This window comes from Zonotrichia leucophrys, chromosome 1, assembly GCF_028769735.1.
Source record: "Zonotrichia leucophrys gambelii isolate GWCS_2022_RI chromosome 1, RI_Zleu_2.0, whole genome shotgun sequence".
Classification (NCBI taxonomy): Eukaryota; Metazoa; Chordata; class Aves; order Passeriformes; family Passerellidae; genus Zonotrichia; species Zonotrichia leucophrys.
The window spans coordinates 14,213,552-14,235,555 of record NC_088169.1 but is presented as its reverse complement, the minus strand read 5'-3'; the positions used below and the strand labels follow the sequence as shown (position 1 = coordinate 14,235,555).

The 22,004-nt window shown below is 45.7% G+C and overlaps 1 protein-coding gene across 1 annotated transcript; it reads left to right on the top strand.

The window, feature by feature from the left end:
* The first annotated feature begins 5,439 nt into the window (after positions 1-5,439).
* Positions 5,440-15,111, top strand: LOC135444621 (organic solute transporter subunit alpha-like). The gene is made up of 8 exons (XM_064706607.1): positions 5,440-5,553; positions 6,943-7,094; positions 7,213-7,286; positions 8,585-8,743; positions 11,394-11,505; positions 12,409-12,555; positions 13,916-14,021; positions 14,502-15,111. Exons 1-8 carry the CDS (start codon positions 5,475-5,477, stop codon positions 14,687-14,689), a joined length of 1,017 nt encoding a protein of 338 aa, XP_064562677.1. The 5' UTR covers positions 5,440-5,474; the 3' UTR covers positions 14,690-15,111.
* The last annotated feature ends 6,893 nt before the right edge of the window (positions 15,112-22,004 follow it).

The following is a 22,004-nucleotide window of genomic DNA, read 5'->3' as shown; positions in this document are numbered from 1 at the left end:
ACACCTGATATTCTTTTTTATGTAGAAATTTGTCCACCTGAATAAGCACTAAAATTACAATTCAGTTTTGTTATCTTTATTTCATTGTCATGACTGTATTTATTTCTTTTTATAGTTGCTGTCATAATCCAGAGAACAGGCAAATCCCCTTATTAATTTCTTTTACAGTGATACAGATGTTCCTTTTCTTACATTAATGACCCCCCTTTCCTGAAATGAGTAGTTTATTACTGGTGGTTGGTGAAAAATCCACAGATTTATAGTGGAAAAGGCTGACTTGCATGTATATCCAACTGTGTATTATGCTATAGCTGAAAAACAGGATTTAATTTCATTATTAAACATGTACATTCCTTTGAAATCTGAACAATTTTATCTGATTCTTCTGGTTCTTATCTGAGTATCCAAACTTGTGAGAAATGTGATGTACAGTTCCCTATAGCACTGAAAATTTATTACTTATTTTTCTAACACAAAATTGTCCTGTTAGCTTGAACTCTGCTGAACAGTTCAAAAACTCAAAAAGTTGGTTTTCCTTCCCTGTAATTTCACCCAGTTCCTCTGAATTTTCATCTCGTGCTTCATGTTTGACTGAAGCATAGCTTTGTTTTGGCAGAGCACACAGAGGAAATCTAAATTTCTTCTACAGGGAACTGGAGATACCTCTCTTCCTGAGAGTGAATGAATAAAGTCTAGGTTTTGGCATTATTTAAAATGATCAGTTAGTATTATTTTTCCTCTTATATTTAATTTTTTCCTTCCTTTGTGTGAGTGTTCCTTTTCTTTATAGTTATTTCTTTTTGCCTTCTATCCATCACAACGAAAAATGAAGAATCAGTTGCTTTCATTGTATTGAAATATTAACCCAAGTTTAAAGATTCCTTTACACAAGTTTTTACTGACATCGTGAGTTTCTTGCATCAGTATAGATCACATCCTTTCATATAAACACAGTTTTGCAAGTACTTCTACAGTGCTCCCTGTGCCCACACTCTAGCAGAGGGACTGATGAAGCTCTACCTCTTTTTCCATGAAATTAATGTACAAATGCAGCATTTCAAATCCAGCAACAACACTTAAAAGGATAATTGCCTCTCCCACTGATGAGTGTTAGGTTCTTTCTGGGATGATTCAGTTTACCACTCTGCATCAGTTAGCCTCCAAATTGTCTTAAACAAATGCAGTGGGAGGAGGTTAAACAGCTCAAATAATTTGTCTGTCAAACTCACTGATTTAGCCATGTGATTGGAGGTCCATGACTGTCACCCTGGCTTTTTAAGTTGTTCTAAGCCTTTTGATATTTACATTCTTGTAACAAACTTTCTCACACACTTTATGTAATAAACATTTTTTGCATTCTTTTATAGAAGAAGTGAAATTTTATAAACTGTTGGTTTATCCAGTATCATTGGAGGAGTGGCACTGTCATCCTCCAATCCACTGTCACTTTTAGAAATCTATAAATGCTAGAATCAAAAATTAAAAGTACTCTTGAAAGAACTGTGCGTCCACATCATGTTATTCTGTGTCCTATAGTGACACATGAGCAGAGCTGTCAGCAGAGGAGAATCAGGCAGGCACAGTAACCTTTCCTTCTGGCACCTCTGGAGTTTGTTCATCTACAACTCAAATCCTTTACTTTGTACAACTGAACCTGAAATGCCTGCCTTGTTTTTTAACCTGACTTAGCAAAGGCAGCTGCTCCACATGTGGGTGTCTGTCCCTGGAGTTCACAGTTGTTGAGGCCCTTTCAGAATCAGCTGAACCTTCTCCAGGTGATGTACATTTTCACTCACTAAAGGAGTATAAAGGTTTTGAAGTCTGTGTACCCCTCCAGGAGGTGAGGTAACCTTGCCTCAGAACTGTTCCCAATGTTAGGTTTGTGGTTGGACTCAATTATCCTAAAGGTCTTTCCCAGACTGAAGGACTCTGTGAAAGGGGCTGCATTTCCCATCTTTCCCATCTTTCCCATGGGCACTGATGATGCTGATGTCTGCTGCCCTTCCTACAACCAAAAGGCAATAGTTTATCCTATGTATCCTGTGCAATGGAGCTTTGAGTTTGTCCTGTGAGATAACTGCAGGATGTTCTGCTGTTCAGTTTCTGAGCCAGGGCTGACATCAGGATTTTATCTGTAGGCTTGGCCCCCCAACATGGGGTAGAGGGGCTGTGTCACCTTCTGAAGGCCAATATTGCTCCTCCAGGGAGATGCCACCGATGGCATCAGCTCCTCTGGACCCCACACCATGGGACAATGACCACAAGAGGATCCTGTTCCTGTTCCACAGAGATGAGAGGATCCAGTAATCCCTGCAGTGAGGTGGGTGAAAATGAAAGTCATCACAAAATGGAAGAAAGATAAGCACCTGCAGTGCTCTTTAAAAGATGAACACAAGTAGAAGCAAAGGGGCAAAGCAGAAGCAAAGGTTTCTTGAGAAGAAACAAGGCTGAGCTGGGCAGTGTCTGGAAGGGGACAGAACCACAAAGAATTCTACAGCTCCTGGTCAACAGAGGAAGGGAACTGTGTTCAGAGGTGGCTTTTATTCTGAGGACCTGTGACAATCCCTTGATGCATCCAAATGGATAGGTGATCCATTTATAAATACTCATCCAGTGCGGAAGGTGGCTTTGGGGTTTGGTTAGTTCATTGGTTTTTCACAGAAAATACAACATCTTGAACTAAAAGGTTAAAGCAAAAACTGGAATAGTGAAGCTGGGAGGAAAACATACTCAGAGTTATGGGAATTTAAAGGATTCATTGTTGGTGCTTAGAGGGCAGAGCAGAGAGGGCAGAGCTGAAGAGCCTGGTCTAAGAAAGTGAGCACAGAGCAGCGCAGAGCAGCAGACCTCTGGTGTGGTAACTGAGGGATCATGGCACATTCTTCAGTTTGCTTTATCACATTTAAACATTGTCAGGCAAATATTGTTGCCAAGACACAGTCCAGAATGTGAGGAAGAGGTGATGCACGCTCCCCCCAGGACCTATGGCAGCTTTTAAGGAAGTGGATCCAATGTTTGACCCAAAAATGGCAAATGGTGTTTCTACACAAAAAGGAATCACAATAGGTCTCTTTTTAGACTCTGTTTTGCCTGAGATGCTCCAGTAGAAGAAGAGAGCTGGAGAGTTGGACCCCTACAGCAGCAGGTAGGAATTAATCTTTAACTTCTAAACTTCAACATGTTAATTTTCTATAGGTTTGAGACAGGAAACTCTCTAATGCCATGCTCAGTGTCTGCTGCAGTATTTGTTCCAGACTGGTATTTCTGAATGGCATAAATAATACTGTCAAATCCAAAACTGTTCTTGAGTTCAAGGAATTCTTGAGTCTCTTACACTTAGTGTATGAATGTCTTCAACACAATCATTGCCAAATCTGCCTCATTCAGAAAAAGGAATTCACAGGTAAGGGGGTTCTATTTTTAGCTGTCAGGGGCTGGCAGCCTAAAGAGTAACAGATGGAAATCTTGTTGTGTCTGCTCAGGAAGAACATTCAAAGGCCTTGGCTGTCTTTAAATCTCAGCAATCCTAATGAGTTTTTGGTCACATTTTGGAATATGTGACCACCTGAAAATAGTTGGTTAAAAAAAAATCAAGCAAACAGTGTAGAAAATGAATGGTCTTTTGAGGTAACTTCCCTCTCTACCAGCAACTGTTTCTTCAGGATGAGAAAACAGACTTTCAAATAGAAAATAAGCTGGAATAGTGTTTCATGGATTTTGCCTGTGTGTTTCTGCAGCTGGGTGGAGAATGGTCTAGGCAGATGTGAGAACTGGGCAGACACCACATTCCAACAGCCACTTACTGTCACATCCCTTCTGGTGAAAGGCTTTCATCCTCACCTCTCAATGCAGTGAAAACAACATCAGCAATGCCAAAGAGGACTCAAAATAAATTACTGTGATCTGTAACCAAGCTCTCCTGACAGCAGCAGACCAGGCTGTCAGTAGCCTCATCTGTCTTGCTCCCAAATCCTGCGACTCTGGAAGGGGCCTGCCTTCTCTCAGATGGGTACCTCTGTGTTAGACAGTAAGCAGTCCCGTTCTCCCCTGCATCCTCGTGTTCCTGCTGGCAGTGTTTCAGTGTCTGGCCTGTCCTACCTGTAAAACCTTTGGAAATCCTGTGAAAACTGCAAGATGACAGCCCTTACCACAGGGCTCTTCGTGCTTAAAAATGTCTCTAAATTCCTCACCTGCCCACTTCAATTTGTTCAATTTTCTAAAACACCACCATGGCGTAGGGAGGCCTCCATATGTATCTTAGCTGTTTTGTGTCTTCCTTTTTCTATCCACAAATTTCTCACAGTCCTTTGCATTTTGTCCTATGCTGATTCTTGCTGTCATTTTTGAAGACTGTCCACTGTGGCCCCAGGATCTTTTTCATGAGTGGCAATCGTTTATCACTGCATAGGTGATCAGGACTGTCCTCCTTCCCCTGGACACCCTCTGTGCTCATTGTTACAGTGTCCCTGTCCTTTTGTCACCCAGGCAGTCACCATTAGGGCTGGACAGCTTTCAGCCCGAGTATCCTGAACAACCTGATGGGTCACCAAATCCCATCATGACAGTACGCATTCCCTTTCCCTGGAAACAGCCTGAAAGCGCTCGGGCTGCAGAAAGGATCCTTCCAGCAGAGGGAAAGTGGAGAATCTCTCAGTACATTCCTGCCCTCCCTGCTCTCCCCATCAGCGTCTCACCTCGTTGCAGCCAAGTGGATCGGGGAGCCTTTGGTGAAAGGCTCCATGAAGAGTCCCTCAAACACCTGCCCCACTGACAGAGCATCTTCTGCCCATGCCCTGGGGCTGGAGGGAAGGCGGACACGGCCCTGCGCATCCCTGCCACCCCCCGGGCTGCTCCAGCGGCCCTCGGCTGCCGAGACCCGGCTCGGGGCTGTGAATGTGGGCCTGGGCAGGGCCGGCTGGGTGCCGCAAGCAGCTCCGAGGCCGGGCAGAGACAGGGAGACCACCGGGAACAGCCGGGCCCGTGCCAGGCGGGGCGGCCGCGCTGTCCCAGGCTATGCACTGTCCCGGGCTCGGCGCTGTCCCGGGCTCGGCGCTGTCCTGGGCTACACACTGCCTTGGGCTAGGCACTGTCCGGGCTGTGCACTGTCCAGGGTTCGGCTCTGTCCCGGGTTATGCACTGTCCCGGGCTCGGCGCTGTCCCGGGCTCAGCACTGTCCCGGGTAATGCACTGTCCCGGGCTCGGCGCTGTCCCGGGCTCAGCACTGTACCAGGCTCAGCACTGTCCCGGGTTATGCACTGTCCCCGGTAATGCACTGTCCCGGGCTCGGCGCTGTCCGTGCCGCTGTGCCGGGCGCCAGGAGGCAGCGCGGGCTCGGTCCGTGCCCGCCCCGGCCCGGGGTAATCATTAACCGGGCCCTGCCGCCGGCACCCGCCGCGCTTCGCCCGCACTCGGCCGGGACCGGCGGCCGGGCACGCACCGACCCCAGCCCGGCACGGCCGGGGCTCCGCGCAGCCATGGAGGGCGAGGCCAACGGGACCCTGCACCCGGCCTGCGGCTCCAGCGAGCCGCCCTACTCGGAGGAGCTTCTCCGGAGTAAGTGCGGGGCGGGAGGAGAGGGGGCTGCCCGCCGGACAGCCGGGACAGCGCCCTCGGCACCCACCCGCGGCGGGATGGGGGGGCTGGCCCTGCCCCTGTCCCTGGCACTGTCCCTGATGCTGTCCCTGCCTGTGTCCCTGTCCCTGTCCCTGCCTGTGCCCCTGTCCCTGTCCGTCCCTCGGCCCCTCTCCCTGCCTCTGCCCCTGTCCCTGCCTGTGCCCCTGTCCCTGCCCATCCCCTGTACCCTGTCCCTGTCCCTGTCTGTGCCCCTTCGCCGTTCTTCCCCGGCGAGGAAATCCCCGTTCGGAGGCCGGCACCCGCCTGTCCCGGCCGATCCTCCGCCTGTCTGGGGCCCGAGCAGGCTCCGGGGCAGGGCGGGAGCTCAGCACGGCCCCAGCCCGGGCTCGGCTGGGCTGGCTCAGAACGGGGCTGCGGCGGGAACCGAGCGCTGAACCGGCCCCTGGAACCGCGCCGGGCCTCGGGCTCCCTCCGGTGAGATTCAAGGAGCGGAGGTGTCACTGAGACGTGCCCTGCCCCGCCTGCAGCCAAATCTGGAAGTGCCGGGGTTTTTCGAGCAGGTTGGATTAAAGGGGCTGCGGCAGAGGCTCTGCTTTGCTTTCAGATAGGCTGCGGGTCCGGCAGGAGTTAGTACGGATGATGAGCATGAACTTCTCCTGAATTTAGCATGCGGTGCCTTTTTCTGTCTCTGGAAACACATCCCTTGGGAGAAAATGCCCTTCAGCTGTCAGCTGTGGGTCAAAGTTCATACCCATACTCAGTATCTATGATAAAACCTATAATCTATGGGTAAATGTTGAAGTGTTTAAGGGAGAAGCAATAAAGAGTTTGGTGAAGACACCAAGTTTAATCTCAGGCTTGGGATATCAGGGACTTTTCCTTACATTGCTCGTGTACCCTACAAAATCCCACCGAGCTTCTAGTAAATTTGCCTGCCTAAGGAAGTTACTTGTAACATGCCTATGAGCATATGATGGAAGCAGAGAACTAATACTGAATGAATACGTGTTTGCTTGTAGCCTGCCTGGAAAAGTTCCCAGATTATGTATTTATTTCTGCTACATATTTACATTCATCTAAGGATATTTGTCCTGGAACTCCCCCTTTCTGAAAGGCACTATTGCATAATGCTTTCAGAAGGTGAAGGCGTATTCTTCCTGCCTGCTGTCTGTGGATCCTGGAAAGATTTAGTCATGAACTTCAGTATTTGAATGGTTCTGTGGAGTCAGTGTCTGCCTGTGTAACTAGGGATGAGTGCAAGTATCTGCAGGAATATGGCAAAGAAGCCCCTCAGAGATGGTGTTGTTACATTAATATTTGAGAAGTTCATGAAATAAATCAGAACTGTTTCCTTTTCTCTCTCTGCAGGCCTTGACCTTCCAGGGAGATTTCTCTTTGCAACCTTGACTCTGATGACACTCATTGCCATTCTGGTGTTTATAGAGGAAGCAGTCTACATCTACAGGAAAATCCCCTCCTCCAAAAGATCAATCATAATTTGGATTAATGCTGCAGCTCCAGTAAGCCAACATGGAAATGAGATAAAATTCAATGCTGAAAATAAGGCTTCCCTGAAAATCCACAGGGGCCACATGAGCTCTTTGGCCTTCATACAACCTTCCTCCCTTTTCTTTGTAGGTGATCTCCACTACTTCATGCATTGGCATGTGGGTTCCTCGCTCAACAATGTTCACAGATTTCACAGCAGGAATGTGAGTGTTCTGCTTGTGTCTAGGTGTTGCTCCAAACCCTGAATTTCTTCCCTTTCAACATCTGCTGCTCTTGGTAACACAGTAATTCTGTAAATTTAACAATTCAGTAATTTCTTTGTTTGAATTGAAATCTCTTGGCAGCTCTTTCCTGGGAGGTGGAAAATGCTGAAACAGTTCCCAGTGCTCCAGTCCCCCCAGTGTGGGAACGTCAGTGTGAAGGATCTGTGACTCACATGTAATTGATTCCTTGCACTGACAGTCTCCTTGGAGCAGCAGTCTGTCTTTCCTCTCTCTGCATGCCATGTGGAATCAGAGTCTGGCCTGTGACTCCTTGCCTGCACTTTTACCAATGATGAGCCATGGGGGTCTGTTATTAATGGTACCAAGTGAGCCCCCAGTGAGCACATCAGGGTAAAAATGTTCCACAGTTATCCTGATGAAAGCACTTTATGTGTGAGCATGACAGCTCTGGCATGCACAGAGAAGAAGGGAGAAATGTGCTCCCTGCCTTCTGGGGGTGATGGCAGGACTGAGTGGGGATGTGCCATGGCCCTGAGCACTCCACACCTGGAGATGAGTAACAGAGGGACAACACAGGAGTGGGGAATACTGCTGGCATGTGCCAGTGTGTGCAGGTAGTGCAGATTGCCAGAAACTTCCAACAATCCAGTCCTGTGGCACTTCAAGCATGTTTAAATTCCCTCTCCTCCCTTGCCCAAGCTGCAGGCAGTGCAGCAGAGGACCTCTTTTATTGGTTGGGTTTCCATGTTTGGTGGCACAGTCTGCAGTTCCTGGGTAGGGTTGAGACTGTGCAGCTGGGGAGGGAGGGAGAGGTGGGGTTGCAGCAGTCGGAGCTTTGTCTGCAGAGGAACCGCACCCTGCCCGGGCCAGCACATTCAGCGATAGCTACTTATGTGAACCCAGCCATGTTTGTTGGTTGAAAGCCATGTTTGAGGAGCAAGAGGACTTGTTCTAAAAGGTCCAGACTAGTGAGAACTAGATAACTTATGGGGAATGAAGGGGCCAGGAAAGCCTGTGCTTTAACTGCAACTCTGCTCACCAGAGCAGCTTTGGGAAATTCCACACCTGCTCTGTGCCTCGGTTCATTCCTCCTTCAGTGAGGGTAGAACTGCTCCTCCAAGGTGATGGAAAGCAGAAGGTGTCTCAAAGATAGAGCTAGAGCTTTTGTTGATTGGGAAGCACAAGCTGTAAAAACCCTGTACAGGAAGTGGCCCTGCCCTGCACAGGCATATGAGACACACAAACAAGTTTGAGCTGGAATTCTCTCCCTCTCCTAGATTTTTTGCCATAGTTATCCACAAGTTCCTGATGATGATGATTAAAGAGTGTGGAGGGCAGAAGGTGCTGCTCAGACGCTTTGAAAATGGTCACTTCACCATCACCACCGGCCCCTGCTGCTGCTGCTGCCTCTGCCTCCCTCGTGTGCCCATCACCAGGTGAGCCACCCCTTCAGGATTCCCTTTAAGGAGCTTGGAAACCAAGCCAGCTCAGCAGGGCCAGGCTCACAGCAAAGCTTCCCAAAAGTCAGTCTCAAGATGCCTCAAACTGTTTATTTTAAACAGCATCCTCTCTCTGGGGCTGTACACCGCCACTAATTTATTTAGATTCTATAATGCAGAGGTGTGTGGGTGGAGAAATTTCTACTCTAGAAAACCTAATAATTGACATTTCAGTTTCTTTTCGTTCCAAAAGGGAACAAATGTCTCAAGATTGGGTATTTTCACAAGCAGAATTGTCAAATGGAGGCTCTCTTGATAGAAAATTTCTCTCACTTTGATAAAATGGAAATGTTTCATTCTGATTTTGACTTTAAAACTACTTGAGGTTGAAATAATTTTTAGAACAAAAAGTAGAAGTAATTCTTGTAAAGCTTTGTTCTCAATGAAATGGCATTGTCTGGTGAGGCAAAAGCAGACTTTTTTTGTTCTAAATTTATTATTAAAGCATGTTTGAGAAGGGGGGTGAGGATGGAGAGCTCCAGGAGCCAATATGCTGTAACATAAACCTGTCCTCCTTTGGCACTGCCTCCTCTGGTCAGCGCCACCCCCTCACTCACACACCTCTCCACAGCCTGGAAGCCTCCTGTGTTTCCCTGAGCTTTCCTGCTGACACAGAGCATGAGACTGTTTCTCTCATTACAGACAAAACCTGAGGGACTGAAAAGAAACCTTTTTGTGAGGGTGTCTACTTGAGTGTCCTAGGGGATTGTACAATCTGCTTAAAGAAAAGCAGCAAACAGAACACAACACAGTGGTTTCTGATGCATTTTCAAAAATTCTAATTTTTCACTACAATATTTTTTCCTTAAACTGCCTCATTGGCTATTAGAATTCAAACTTTAGTTTCCATAATTTTATTTTAATAGAGTATAGGTTGTAGCAGCTGGGAGCTTGGGAGAGGATCCCCTACTGTGCCTTGCTGTTGTTCAGCCCAGTGGCAGCTTATGCAGGATGATGTCAGCTAATATGGACTCACTTCAGGGGCTACACAGTGCCTGCTACTGCTGGCAGGAAGGACAGCGCTCTGTTGGGATAAAAAACCCCAGGCTTTTTGCTCTGCAGGCCTCCTTCTCCAGCATCTGTAGCACTGGAAACCCATCTGCTCTCTGCTTCTAACCTCCAGCCTTTTCCCAGTGCAGGGTACCTTTCTAAAGAAAAGATATTGGCAAGCTATGAGAGAAAAGTCAGTCTCACATTCCTTCCATAGGGATCTTATGGGGAAATAGGGAGCTATCCCAGGGGAGGGATTAATTATTTAAAAAACCCATACATATCTGCAGTCCTGGGGAAAACAACAAGGTACAGATGAGGCAGTGTGGCAACCCATGCACAGGGAGACATGTAGCAGGAGAGATCTGGTGATCAGCAAAGGTGGGCCTGCGTTAACAAGGGAAGCAGCTCATGGCATGGCCGTGACTGCACTCTTTGTCATATGCACTATTCTTTAAAGCTCTCTGGGAATAATAAATCTTTGAGAAGGCACACACTGGCCCATTGCAGGTCATTCCACATGGGTTTGTGCTGTTGATAATCCTGTGGTTACCAGCTATATTCATTGAGCAATTCCTGTAATTCCTGTTTCATAGCTGTATCCTTTAGCACACTAAATGGCAGCCTGCTGTCTGTGAGACATCTCTGATGGCAGGGACCAAGGAACTCCAGTGAAAACAACACTGAAAATATGAGAAATAATGCACAGTAATAACAGACTGAAACATGAGGCAGCTGTAGCAGCTGCAGCTTCACCTGTGAAAGCAGAAGAGCTCAGGTCAGTCAGCTTCCATGCCCTCTGTTAGAAAGCTCATCTGCCCCTCTCCTGGTGGGCTGCAGAGCTGGCTGGCCAGGCTACAGGTGTGCTCTGGACACACTTTACAGTGACAAAGTGAAGGAATCCTGGCCAGGCTACAGGTGTGCTCTGGACACACTTTACAGTGACAGAAGTGAAGGAGTCCTGGCCAGGCTACAGGTGTGCTCTGGACCCACTTTACAGTGACAGAGGTGAAGGAATCTCGAGCTCTCCTGCTGGCCTTGTGCAATTTGCCAAGTTAGAGGCTGTTCCTTCCTTCTGTTGGACCACAGAGGGACAAGCCCAGATCTTACATGGTGCTCTTCAAGGTGCACTGAGGAACCACCAGTCCTTTCACCTAGGGCTGTGTGATCCCCTTTCTTGATCTACCACAGGACTAGGAAGTGGCTGAACAGGCTGATTTGTCCAATTTCATGGGAGGGCTGCAATAATAAGGCAACAAGGCAAGAGCAAATACATCATTGTTCAGGAACCGGTTGTGCAGCTCCTGTCTCCCTGGTTGGCTTCAGGGCAGAGAAAGACATCATGTTTTGCCCAGCCTTGGTTAGTATGTACTTGCTGCAGAGCAAGAAAAGTACTATTTTTGTAGAGACTTTATTAAATAAACACTGGGAAATTCTTGGAAATATTTTCTAATCTTGAAGCTGTTCCTCCCCAGATTTTAGCCACATGCTACAGAGGAATGGAAAAGTTCTGCAGTTGACAGAATCCAGAAAATGTCATTAAGGCTGCTAATACATCTTTGCCTACTTTTTTTGTTGCTTTTTTATTTTTATCCAGGCAAACCCTCTTTTGGCTGAAGCTGGGCACCTTTCAGTTTGCTGTCTTTCGGCCTGTGCTCGTATTTTTATCAATAGTGCTTTGGACTAATGGCAATTATGTTCTTTACAATGTAAGTAACTATTTTAATCAGGGAAGGTCCTCAAAATCCATAGGTTTCAGGGCTGATGTAACTATCTTAGCCTACAACTAAACTGTGACATCTGGGACCATTTCCAAGGGAGTCCTTACTATATTCTTTTGACACCTGAAGCATGTAATTTCCTGACATCCTTGATTTCTGCCTTCCTTGGCTCTCTTGGAAAGAAATTGAGCATCAGAGGGGGTTGGGCATCAGATTATACATTTCCCAGCTGGTATGGTTAGAATAGCAGGACTGCAAGTTGCCCTGTGGGATGTACCTGCCCTGTGTTTTGTAAGGTACAGCCTTAAGAAATAAGTGTATGTACTGGCATGTTAACAGGAAGCCTAATTCTGTGTTTTCCAGCAAGACATGGTGATTTTCATATCTGTGCAAAATGAAAAGATAGTACTGTACTTCTGCTTTGTACCATGCAACCTGCAAGCTGATGTAGAAATCTGTATCTGATAATAATTTGGCGCCTCTTGGATAACTCAGACTAAAAGCAATATTTCTGTTGTTGTTTCATGGTATGAAATGAAGGACCCACCTGAGATGTCAGGCTGAACCTGCTCTCGTGAGCTGTTGAGCATTGCCAGGTGCTGCTGGGGTCTCTGAAAAGGCAAACACTCCATGGCTGGCCATGGCAACACTGAGGGTTGTGTCACTGGCACCTCCCCAGGCTGGACACGTCCCTGTGCTGGTGCCTGCAGGACAGAGCCTGTGCCAATGCTCCAGTTGGCACTGGGCACTTCCCCATGCAAAACCCAGCAACTGCTGCTGCCACCAGCTTTCATGCAGATAGAAAAATGCATTTTAACATCATCCAGTTCACGGCTTCTTCCTGGAAACACTGAAGAAAGGTTGTATAAGGTTGTGTGATTTGCTTCTCAGGTGTCTCCCAAAGGACCTGCACTGTGGATCAGCTGCTTCATTGGTGCCCTCACCCTTTGTGCTCTGTGGGCGGTAGGAATCATGTTTCGAAAAGTTAGGATTCTCCTTAAGTGTAAGAACATTATCCCAAAATTTGCTCTGTATCAGGTGAGAACTTTAATATTTCTGATAAGTATTTCTCTTAACTGCTGATACTACTCTGCCTTTCTTGTTCTTGCTCCTTTCCTGAAAATTTATGGTACTTTTTCCCTTTAAATACACTGTGTAAAGCCATATTTTTACCTGATTAAAGCTGCATCCCTTTCAAGCACTCTCCTTGGCTGCTGTTCAGTTTTACTTTGAGCCAATTCACCTCTAGTCTCAGGAGGGCTGGGGATGTGAAAGCCATGTAAAATCTGTCTATCTTTAGATCACTGAAATCACAACAGCACTTTCTGTGGGGCTTGAAGGAAGCTTTGCAGCTGTGGTATCCTGAAATGCAATGTTCAAATGCTGGTGTGCACCTCAGAGAGGAGATGTTGCATTGTGCAGGCAGCTGTTGTTTGAACTGTCCAGCATTCCACAATATGCTGTTTTAACAGTATTTTTCTTGGCCATTCTGCACTTTAGATTTAGATAATACTGAAAATACTGGCTGCAAATCATTAAACAGTAAGGACCAGAACCACATAGGTTAGATTGAAAAAGCACAGGGACAAAGCCACCCTCTTCCACATCACTCTGAAGAGAGCCCAGCAGAATCCTTGGAAATGTCTCCTCCTTGGACAGGACATGCATCAAGGCTGGTGCACTGAGTTGGGTAAATTGTTAAGCACTAATAAAGGCAGCAAACAGGATGGTCACACCTGCAAAGCTGTGTCAGGGTGAATTCAGGTTTGGGATGGCAAACTCTGTTGATGTGAGGGTTTAACTCAGGCAGTTCCACAGCAGCCACAGAGGCACTTGGACAACTCCATGGCAGCAAAGGTCTGGCTCAATGTGATGGGATGAGCAAGTGGTGGCTCATGAACTCGAGCTGTGAAGAGTCCCTCATACCTTCTGGCAGAGCCAGTCTCATAATCTGGGGACCACAACATCTCCCTGCTGTGGCAAAAAGAGGAGACAACAGGAAAAATGTTCTTTGAGTCTTTTTTCCACTAAGGAAGAACATAAGCTCATAGGTCAAATTAACTATCATTTTTTAAACATTGTTACCTACCATTCAGAGCTCAGTCTTATTTGAAATCCCTGCTGTGAGGCCTGTGTATAATGTACCTCCCAAATGAAGGCCTGAGAACAAATGCTTTTCAAGTCCAGGATTAATTTAATGTTCCTATTCAGAGCAATATCATCCTGACTTTAAGATGAATTCTGCAGAATGGCAGCACCCTGCTGGCAGGTGGGGGGAAAGGGAGGGCAAGCAAGGAGGAATGAGGCAAAGGAGGTTCTGTTATCAAAGCAGAATTGTTGTGTGAACTGTAAACCCCTTTCTGGTAGCTAAGGCATTTGTTTTCTGTTTCTGGTGCAGTTTATTGTCATTCTGAACCACCTGCAGACCACTATTATCAACATATTTGCTACACAAAAAATTATTCCCTGTGCTCCACCACTCTCCTCTACAGCCAGAGGATCATGTAAGTATTTTGGGGGAAGAATGTTCTTCATTGACTTATAAAAGTACTAGTTCAGTATTGCTGATGGCAATCTCTGGTGTTTTCGCAAAATACAAATTTCATCGTATCACTAGCTTTTGGAGAATCTCAATTTTAGTTTAAAAACAATAACAAAAGTTTCATAGCTGTCATGGTTGTAGAGAACAACTTGATAATGAGAAGAGCTGGAATCAGAAATGAGAGGAAAAGAAATCAACATGCATAATTACTGTTAAATCTCTTATATTTTGGATGCATAATTTATTGTATTCTTATTGTTGGGCAATACTGGAATTCTGTAACTGATTTCATTGCTGAGTGTGAGAGACACAGGGGCAGGATGAGAGAGTTTGTTCCTTTTGCACAGGTAAAAATTAATAAGCCAATTATTCAATTTTTGTCTGATAGTAATTTCCCCTTTTGGGGGGCTTTTCTTTATATATTTTTTTCTTTTTTTGGCAGACATTGCCCAGCAGCTGCTCATCATGGAAATGTTTCTGATAACTGTAATCTCCAGGGTGTTCTATCGGAGGAAATACCATGACCTGGAGCCTCCGGAGTGCGTGGCTGAAGAACCTGGGGACAAGAAGCAGAGTCCTGAGGTTATCCTGAATGGTGCAGCTGTGCAAGATGCATTGCCAAAGGTTTAGAAGTGCTCCTGTAATGCAGGAGCTGTAAGATCAGCTTCAGGAACTTCTTGCACCAAAAATAGCCCCTGTCCATGTCAGAGCATGCCATGAGTGCCTGTGAGCTGCAGTACTGAAAGACCAGTAGAGATAATCCTGCTGATTCTCCAGCCATGTGGGCATGGTGTGAGGGCTTTCCCACCATGTAATTTACTAAGATTTTATACCATTTTGTACTGTTACTGAGCACTTGATGGTGCCAACCTGTCTTACAATACAATTTTAGTTTTATTTTTTAGCTATTAGCATGGCTATGATTTAGAGTTAATTCCAGAGTAATTATTTTTCATCTTTTTTGACTTTTAAAAAAGCTTATTTCACCCTGGATCGCTGTCATATGTCCAACACAGCATTTTTCCATGCTTCCTCCATTACAATAGATCATCTCTCACTCTACACCAGGAGCTCACCCTAGCTAATTCTGATCAGTAAATACAATCTCATCTTTGTTCTGAAATTTCCAAATCCATGTGGGCTCTCCAGCTACAGAGACAATGATCTCTCTAGGACAAGACTTTTTACATTCCTAGTCAATTCACCTCCTAAATTGGTAAATACACTCTTACTGTTTGTAAATATGTCAGATGTTCTTCCTGTGGACAGCAGGTTCTCTGTCACTGGCCTGGAAAAGGAAGGTAGGAGTTAGAGTCTGGGATATCTTCTGGTCTGTGATGTCTCATGGTGCTTTGGTTCTCTGCTTGGTAAATGGGGATAATGACACTCAGGGTCCCTGCACTAACAGTGAGGATGGGAGTCATTGGAAGGGCTGTTGGGGTGCTGGTCACCAGCCAGCTGGACAGGAGCCAGCGTGTCCCCAGGCAGCCAGGAGGGCCAGTGGCACCTGGCCTGGATCAAGAGTGTGGCCAGCAGGCCCAGGGCAGGGCTGTCCCCCTGGTGAGGCCACAGCTCAAACCTTTTGTTCAGGTTTGGGCCCCTGATGACAAAGAGGGCATTGAGGTGCTGGAGTGTGTCCAGGGAAGGGCAAGAGAACAAAGCCAGGCAGATTGGAGTCACAGGACACTTTGGGTTGGAAGACACCTTTAAAGGACTCCAGTCCAAGCCTCTGCAGTGAGCAGCACATTTTCACCTGGATCAGGCTGCTCATCCATCCTGACCTTGAATGTTTCCAGGGACAGAGCACCTGCCACCTCTCTGGGCCACCCATTCCATCATTTTACACGTCTCACTGTAAAAAAGTCTTCCTTATATCTAGTCTAGATCTATGCTCTTGTAGTTTTAACATTTATCTCTTGTCCTATTGCAACAGGCCCTGCAATAAAACAAAAAGGGTGTCCCCATGTTTCTTGTAGTCCCCTTTGGGCACTGGAAGGCCACAATAAGGTGGCCTCTTCCCAGAGCCTTCTGCTCTCTGGGCTGAGCAGTCCCATCTCCCTCAGCCTGTCCTCATAGGCTGAAGTGCTCCAGCCCTCCCATCGTTTCTGTGGCCCTTCTCTGGACCCACTCCAGCACACAGCAGGGCTTCATTTATGGCTCACATTGAATTAAAACGTTGCATTCTGTTTGGGAATTGGTGGGAAATGAAACATACTGAAAACAGCTAGTGAACCACCTGAAGTCGAAATTGGGGCTGGCTTAAAATGTTTTTTCTTTCTGATTGAGGTCAGAAAAAATATTTTCTTTAACAACTGAAGGATTCCATAATAGTAGAAAACTTGAATTATTTTTGGTTTGAAATGGTTGATGCAATTTTCATATTTAATCTCTTTTTCTAAGTAGGCAGTCTGGGAAATCAATATAGACTCTTGGACTGCATTAATTTGAGAGAATCTGCACTTTTCCCTTGAAAAATTATTAATGTGAAAATTTTTACTCTGCATTAGAGTGAGTGCATTAGAATAAGTTAGCTGGGATCAGCTAACTTATTCTTAACATGAGAAATCTTCTTAATGTATTTTAACATTATGACTATTAGCATATTCCTAATGTTGCTTTATATCAGTGCAATCTAGGCCATGGGTCCATACACAGGCTTGAAGAGCAATACTGAATTTCATAACAGCATTGGGGATGGTTGGCTGCAAGTACAATCAGCTTCAAAATTGGAAAATAAAATATTTTGAGTTGGTAAAGCATCTTTGTGCTTTCTGTAGTGGTTCAAGGGAATGCTTTGATGGGGGCGATCTGTGGCATGGAAAAGCAGATCCATGTGCTGTAGCTGGAGAGTGCATTTGAAGACAGATGGGTTGTGTAAGAAGTGTGTCTGTAGGTCCAGAGCAGGCTGCTGGGGCACAGCAAAAGTCTTCACTCATTGCTGTTGGGCTGGTGTCTGCCATGTCTGTTAAATGTATCTTGTCAATATCAGTGTGGGCCTGATTTAGTCATAGATATTGCTAGCTATTATGCTTTTGGATAGGTATTTAACACTTGTTGTGACCTTCATCTGACATATTTCAGCAATAAGGCGTACTGTGGTGACTGTCAAACAGACTTTGGATTTGGCAGCAAATCTGTTTACTGTGTACAGTCATGGAGATCTCATTCCAAACATCACTTACTTACACAGAAACCCTTTCAGAGCAAAATTAGACATATATTTTCTTAAACACATTCCCAAGAGCTTTTCTGAGTTACAGTTTATGTGACTGTAGCAGAATGTGTGGGCCTTATTGTTACAAATTTTGTTTTCCTTTTTTTTAACTAAGAGTCTCTTGCCCTCCTCTGGCTCAGCCCAATGGTGTCCTGCCTAATGGAGGAGCCTGGAAAGAGCTGGACTCCATTGCAGGGCCTGCATTCAGGTACTCCTGAAATGAAAACATTGCAAGTCACCACCTCCAAGCTGGACCTTAATCAGTCTGGGTATGGAAAACAAAACAGAGAGCCAGACATTCCTTCAGTCTCACTTCTGATAACCATCCCTTTCACATCACTTTCAACTACGTGTTTGTGATTGAAGTATTTGGAAACAGTTGACAAGAGCTACAAGATAAATTTCACAATTGGTTTTATACAGCTGTAGTAAAATAATGATTGTAAGGGTGAGTGCACACCCTTTATGCTGTGTTTGCCTGGGATTATTGTGTGAGGAAGGGTAAAGGTAATATTATCAGTGTTTTCTGTGATTAACAACATTAAACAGAGATAAGCATACACAGAGGTGTGTGATTGAGGCTTAAGAGGCCTCAGGCACGTGAAAGGAATTCATTAGAACATGGGAGAAGATGAGCAATGTGCTTTGGGTGTCCATGTGCTAAAGATGCAGGCAGGAGGGTGAGCACTGGCCATGAAATCTCCCAGAGTGTCATGCAGGGGAATGCATTCCCACACACAAGGGGGAATCTGTAACACCTTGTGGTGCTGCAGGAGTGGGGTGGCAAACAGGAGCTGCTCTGTGCTCGTCTTTTCCACCTGTCCTTCAAGCTGTTAACTTTAAAGCCACACCAGCTGAATCCCTCCTGTTTCAGAAAGCTGGTGTGGGCTCCTGTTGGCTGCAGCGTGGCCAGTGATGGAACCTTGAAGAGGTTCCCTCAGCAAACCTCCTTGAAAGGCAAGTTCTGCCATGCCTTTGTGTTTCTCATGGCCTCTCACTAAAGGTCTCATGACTTAATAGCCAAAGGATGTGTTTCAGGAGTTAAGAGGTGCTCTGCTGGCTATAGAGCTTCCTATCCCTACATCCCACCCTCCTGTCTGCTCCTTTACCCTCACATTTGCCTCTGCCTTGTTCTCCCTTGCTTGAGAAAAAATCATGTGGGTTCCCATCAGGGAGGATGTGCAGGGGTGTAGGCTCATGCTGATGAGGACCCAGGACACCCAGGACAGCCTGAGCCTACCTTCTCTGCAGTGTCTGCTTCCAAAGAAAAGCCAAGAAAAAACACCCACAGCAATCACTGTTATCCCATGGTTCCCAGAACTGGAGCAGGGGGAGGATTTGGGTAACATTGTTAAACTCTTAGTGAGTGTCCAAAGGAGGCCAGGAGGATGGTGAAGGGCCCTGAGGGGGCCCTTGTGAGGAGCAGCTGAGGGCACTTGGTCTGTTCAGCCTGGAGGAGACTGAGGGGAGACCTCACTGCAGTGACAATTCCTTGTGAGGGGAAGAGGAAAGGCAGACACTGATTTCTTCTTTGCTGTGACCAGTGACAGGACCCAAGGAAATGTCCTGAAGCTGAGTCAGGGGAGGTTTAGGTTGGATATCAGAAAAAAGTTCTGCATCCAGAAGGCAGTTGGGCACTGGAACAGGCTCCCCAGAGAAGTGATCACAGCATCAAGTCTGACAGACTTGAAGAAGTCTGGACATTGTTTGGACAAAGCCCTCAGGCACAGGGTGTGATTCTTGGGGATGTCCTGTCCAGGGCCAGGAGCTGGACTTGATGATCCTGATGGGTCCCTTGAGCTCAGCACATTCTGTGATTCTGTTGGAATACAGTCAGTGGTAAATTGGACAAGTTAGGGCACAGGTAGATTTAGTGCAAGCAGTAGAGAAGCCCTGAAGACTCAGGGATAACAGAGAACACAGCAGTCATTTGCTACATGCCTAATGCAAATGCTAGAATGGGTCTGTTGCAACAACTCCACCTATTCAATCATTTGAATAATTTGAGGCATTTGGCTTCCTTACCCTTTCAGAAGCAGTCTGAGTGCTGCTTTTGCTGACAGCCATTCATTCACGTGTCTCTTCAGGACAGCTCATGAATCTGCTTGCACCTCCTTAGCTCCCAGGTAAAATGGATGACTATTTTTAAGACACAGTTTTTGGGGGAAGGGGGTTAGATAACATACTGATCTCTTAACTGCTTTAGATGCCTTACAAAATGTTAGCTAGGTGATTCTAACAGCTGTCTGAATCAGCATGAGCATCTTTGTTTCAGCAAAAGCAGGGAAATCTAGAGGACTGTCTCTGCATTGTGCTGGTTGACAATATGAAGATAATCACAACAGTAGATTGAAAGAGCTCAAAACCTATTTTTGCAGAATATTCTTTTTCTTTCTTTCCCCTCCATTTCTCTATTTGTTGCCATTTCTTTGCATGCAAAAGAAGTTTGTTACACCTATGCTGATGCTTCGTCCTGAGAAATAATTGAGCAGTTGATGTTCTGCCGAAGTCTCAGAATAGCCTTTACTGTTCTTCAAACAAGGAAAAGAAATCCCTGCTGTGGAAAGTGCACAGAAAAACAGGAAGATTTTATTCAATAGCCTTTACATTTTTGTGAGAGAAATCAGACAAATTTTGACAATATTTTGGACAGTTTTTCTCAGTTCGAAGGAGAGAGAATTGTTCTAAGGCAATTTCCATTTGCAGGTGTCTTTTCCCTTCACAACCACACCTAGGCCCCATTCTCTAGGACTGAACTGCCCAACATCCCTGATGCAGGTAGGATCACAGCATATGTACAGAACTAGTGGTAGGATAAAGTCACTTTTGTTTCTTTAATGCAATTTAGCAGCTGAAAAGTGTCAGTCTCCCCTCCAGAGATTCAGGCATCAGATCACAGATGTCATCTGGGAACTAAGGAACAGTTTCCACACAAGCTGAAATGGTGCAGACATTTTGGAGAACTGCTAAGCTCTGAGAAAGTGCTGCCAGACATTCTGCAGAGCAGAGCTGCAGGGAGAAAGGGAAGGCTGCTGCCAAGGGACAGAGTATTGACTCAGAGACAATTAGCAGCTCAAGGGTTCCCAATGAGAAAAAAAACAACACAAAAAAAGCATTCAAAACTCCGTAGAAGCAACACCAAGTAGCCCAACAACAGCAGCTGAGCAGTGTCAAGGCTCAGCCCTCTCCAAGCAGGCACAGAAGCCAAACCTCCCCCTCTTGGCTGCTCCAGTGCTTATCAAGGGTGGCGAGCACCTTTGCTTGTCAGCTCTGCCCACGGCTTGTGCATATTGACCAATAAATCAGGAGTTTAACTCTTTTAAGCTGTGAAATCCATTTGCTGAGGTTTGGTGCCTAACAAAAGGGAGAGCTGTTCAGTACAGGCAGCACCTCCTCATCTATCACCCTTAGCAAATCCCTGGTTTAAGAGCTAAAGCAGGAACCAGAAGCAGCATGGCAACAATTTTTGAATTTGTATTAATCCTTCATTGCCAATTGCTGAAAAAGGTGAGTTTTGAGTTTGTGTCTCCCTCTAGCCTTCCATACCCAGCCAGCAAAGGGTGTGAGCTAATTGTTAAATTCAGTTCAACAAGTTCCTCATTAGGGTGAAATTACCTGAGTTTGAAATCTGCTAATTTTCCAATCAGGGTGAGTGTTTGCACTTGTGATTTGGAAATAATTAACACATGGTATAACATCAAAACCTATGTAAAGGCTAATGGTAAAAGGGCTAATTTCCTTGGCATGAAAGTGTTGTACCTGGTTTCTCCAGAGTTCTGTTACTCTTCCTTCAGTATTAATATCTGCTGTGTAAGGTGTTCTTGTATTTATTTAGACTGTTTCTCCACAGAGTTATACTTTTAAATGATAATTTTATAAAATTCAACTATTGTCTTCCAGGATTGTGGGTATTTTTTTTTTCAATTTGAAATGTGCTGTATTTCTTTCTTCTTCCTCCTGTTAATGCAGACTTTCCTAGAATTACTCATTTCTATTTTCCCTAAAGGGAGACAACAAACTGATTAGGGTTTTAGCCTAAGTTCTGCAAGTTTCCAATGCACCTTCTCAGGACACCCATGTTCTGATGCTTCAGATCATTCCTAGAAATGTGAATACCCTACAGTACTTAGAAAGAAAGGATATCCAGGCAGGACAATTAATTAGGAAAGCAGATGTGCACATGAGTAAAACAAATGTAATTGGAAAATACAAACAAATGTTCTACCTTAGTTTCAGCAATCCTGAATTCCAGCATCCTGACACAGCTCAGCTGGTCAGAGCATGGTGCTGATAATGCCAGGGTTGTGCCTTTGATCCCTGTATGGGCCATCCATGTGAGAGTTGGACTTGATCCTTGTGTGTCCCTTTCAACTCAATATACTCTGTGATTCTGTATTAATGGAAGACAGTAGCTGGTATAATCCAGGTAGTTTTTCTGGTAATCATTGCTACCCTTGTGCTTAGAGCATGGCACCAGCACAGCTCAGTGCATCAGAGACCTGTCACCACAGGGCTCCAAAAGGAGAGACTTTAATCTCTGGTAGCCAACTCCACCCAGGTGTTAGTCCTGGTGCGTGTTGTGGTGTTTGACAAGCAGGGTGTGACTTGACAGGTCCTGACAAGGAGAAGAGCCCTCTCCAAGTGAGCAGGCAGCCTAGCAGAGGTCCAGTTCCAGCCAGGGGAGCAGTGGCACAGAGTGTGGTGCTGAAGCTCTGCTTGTCCATGACTGGC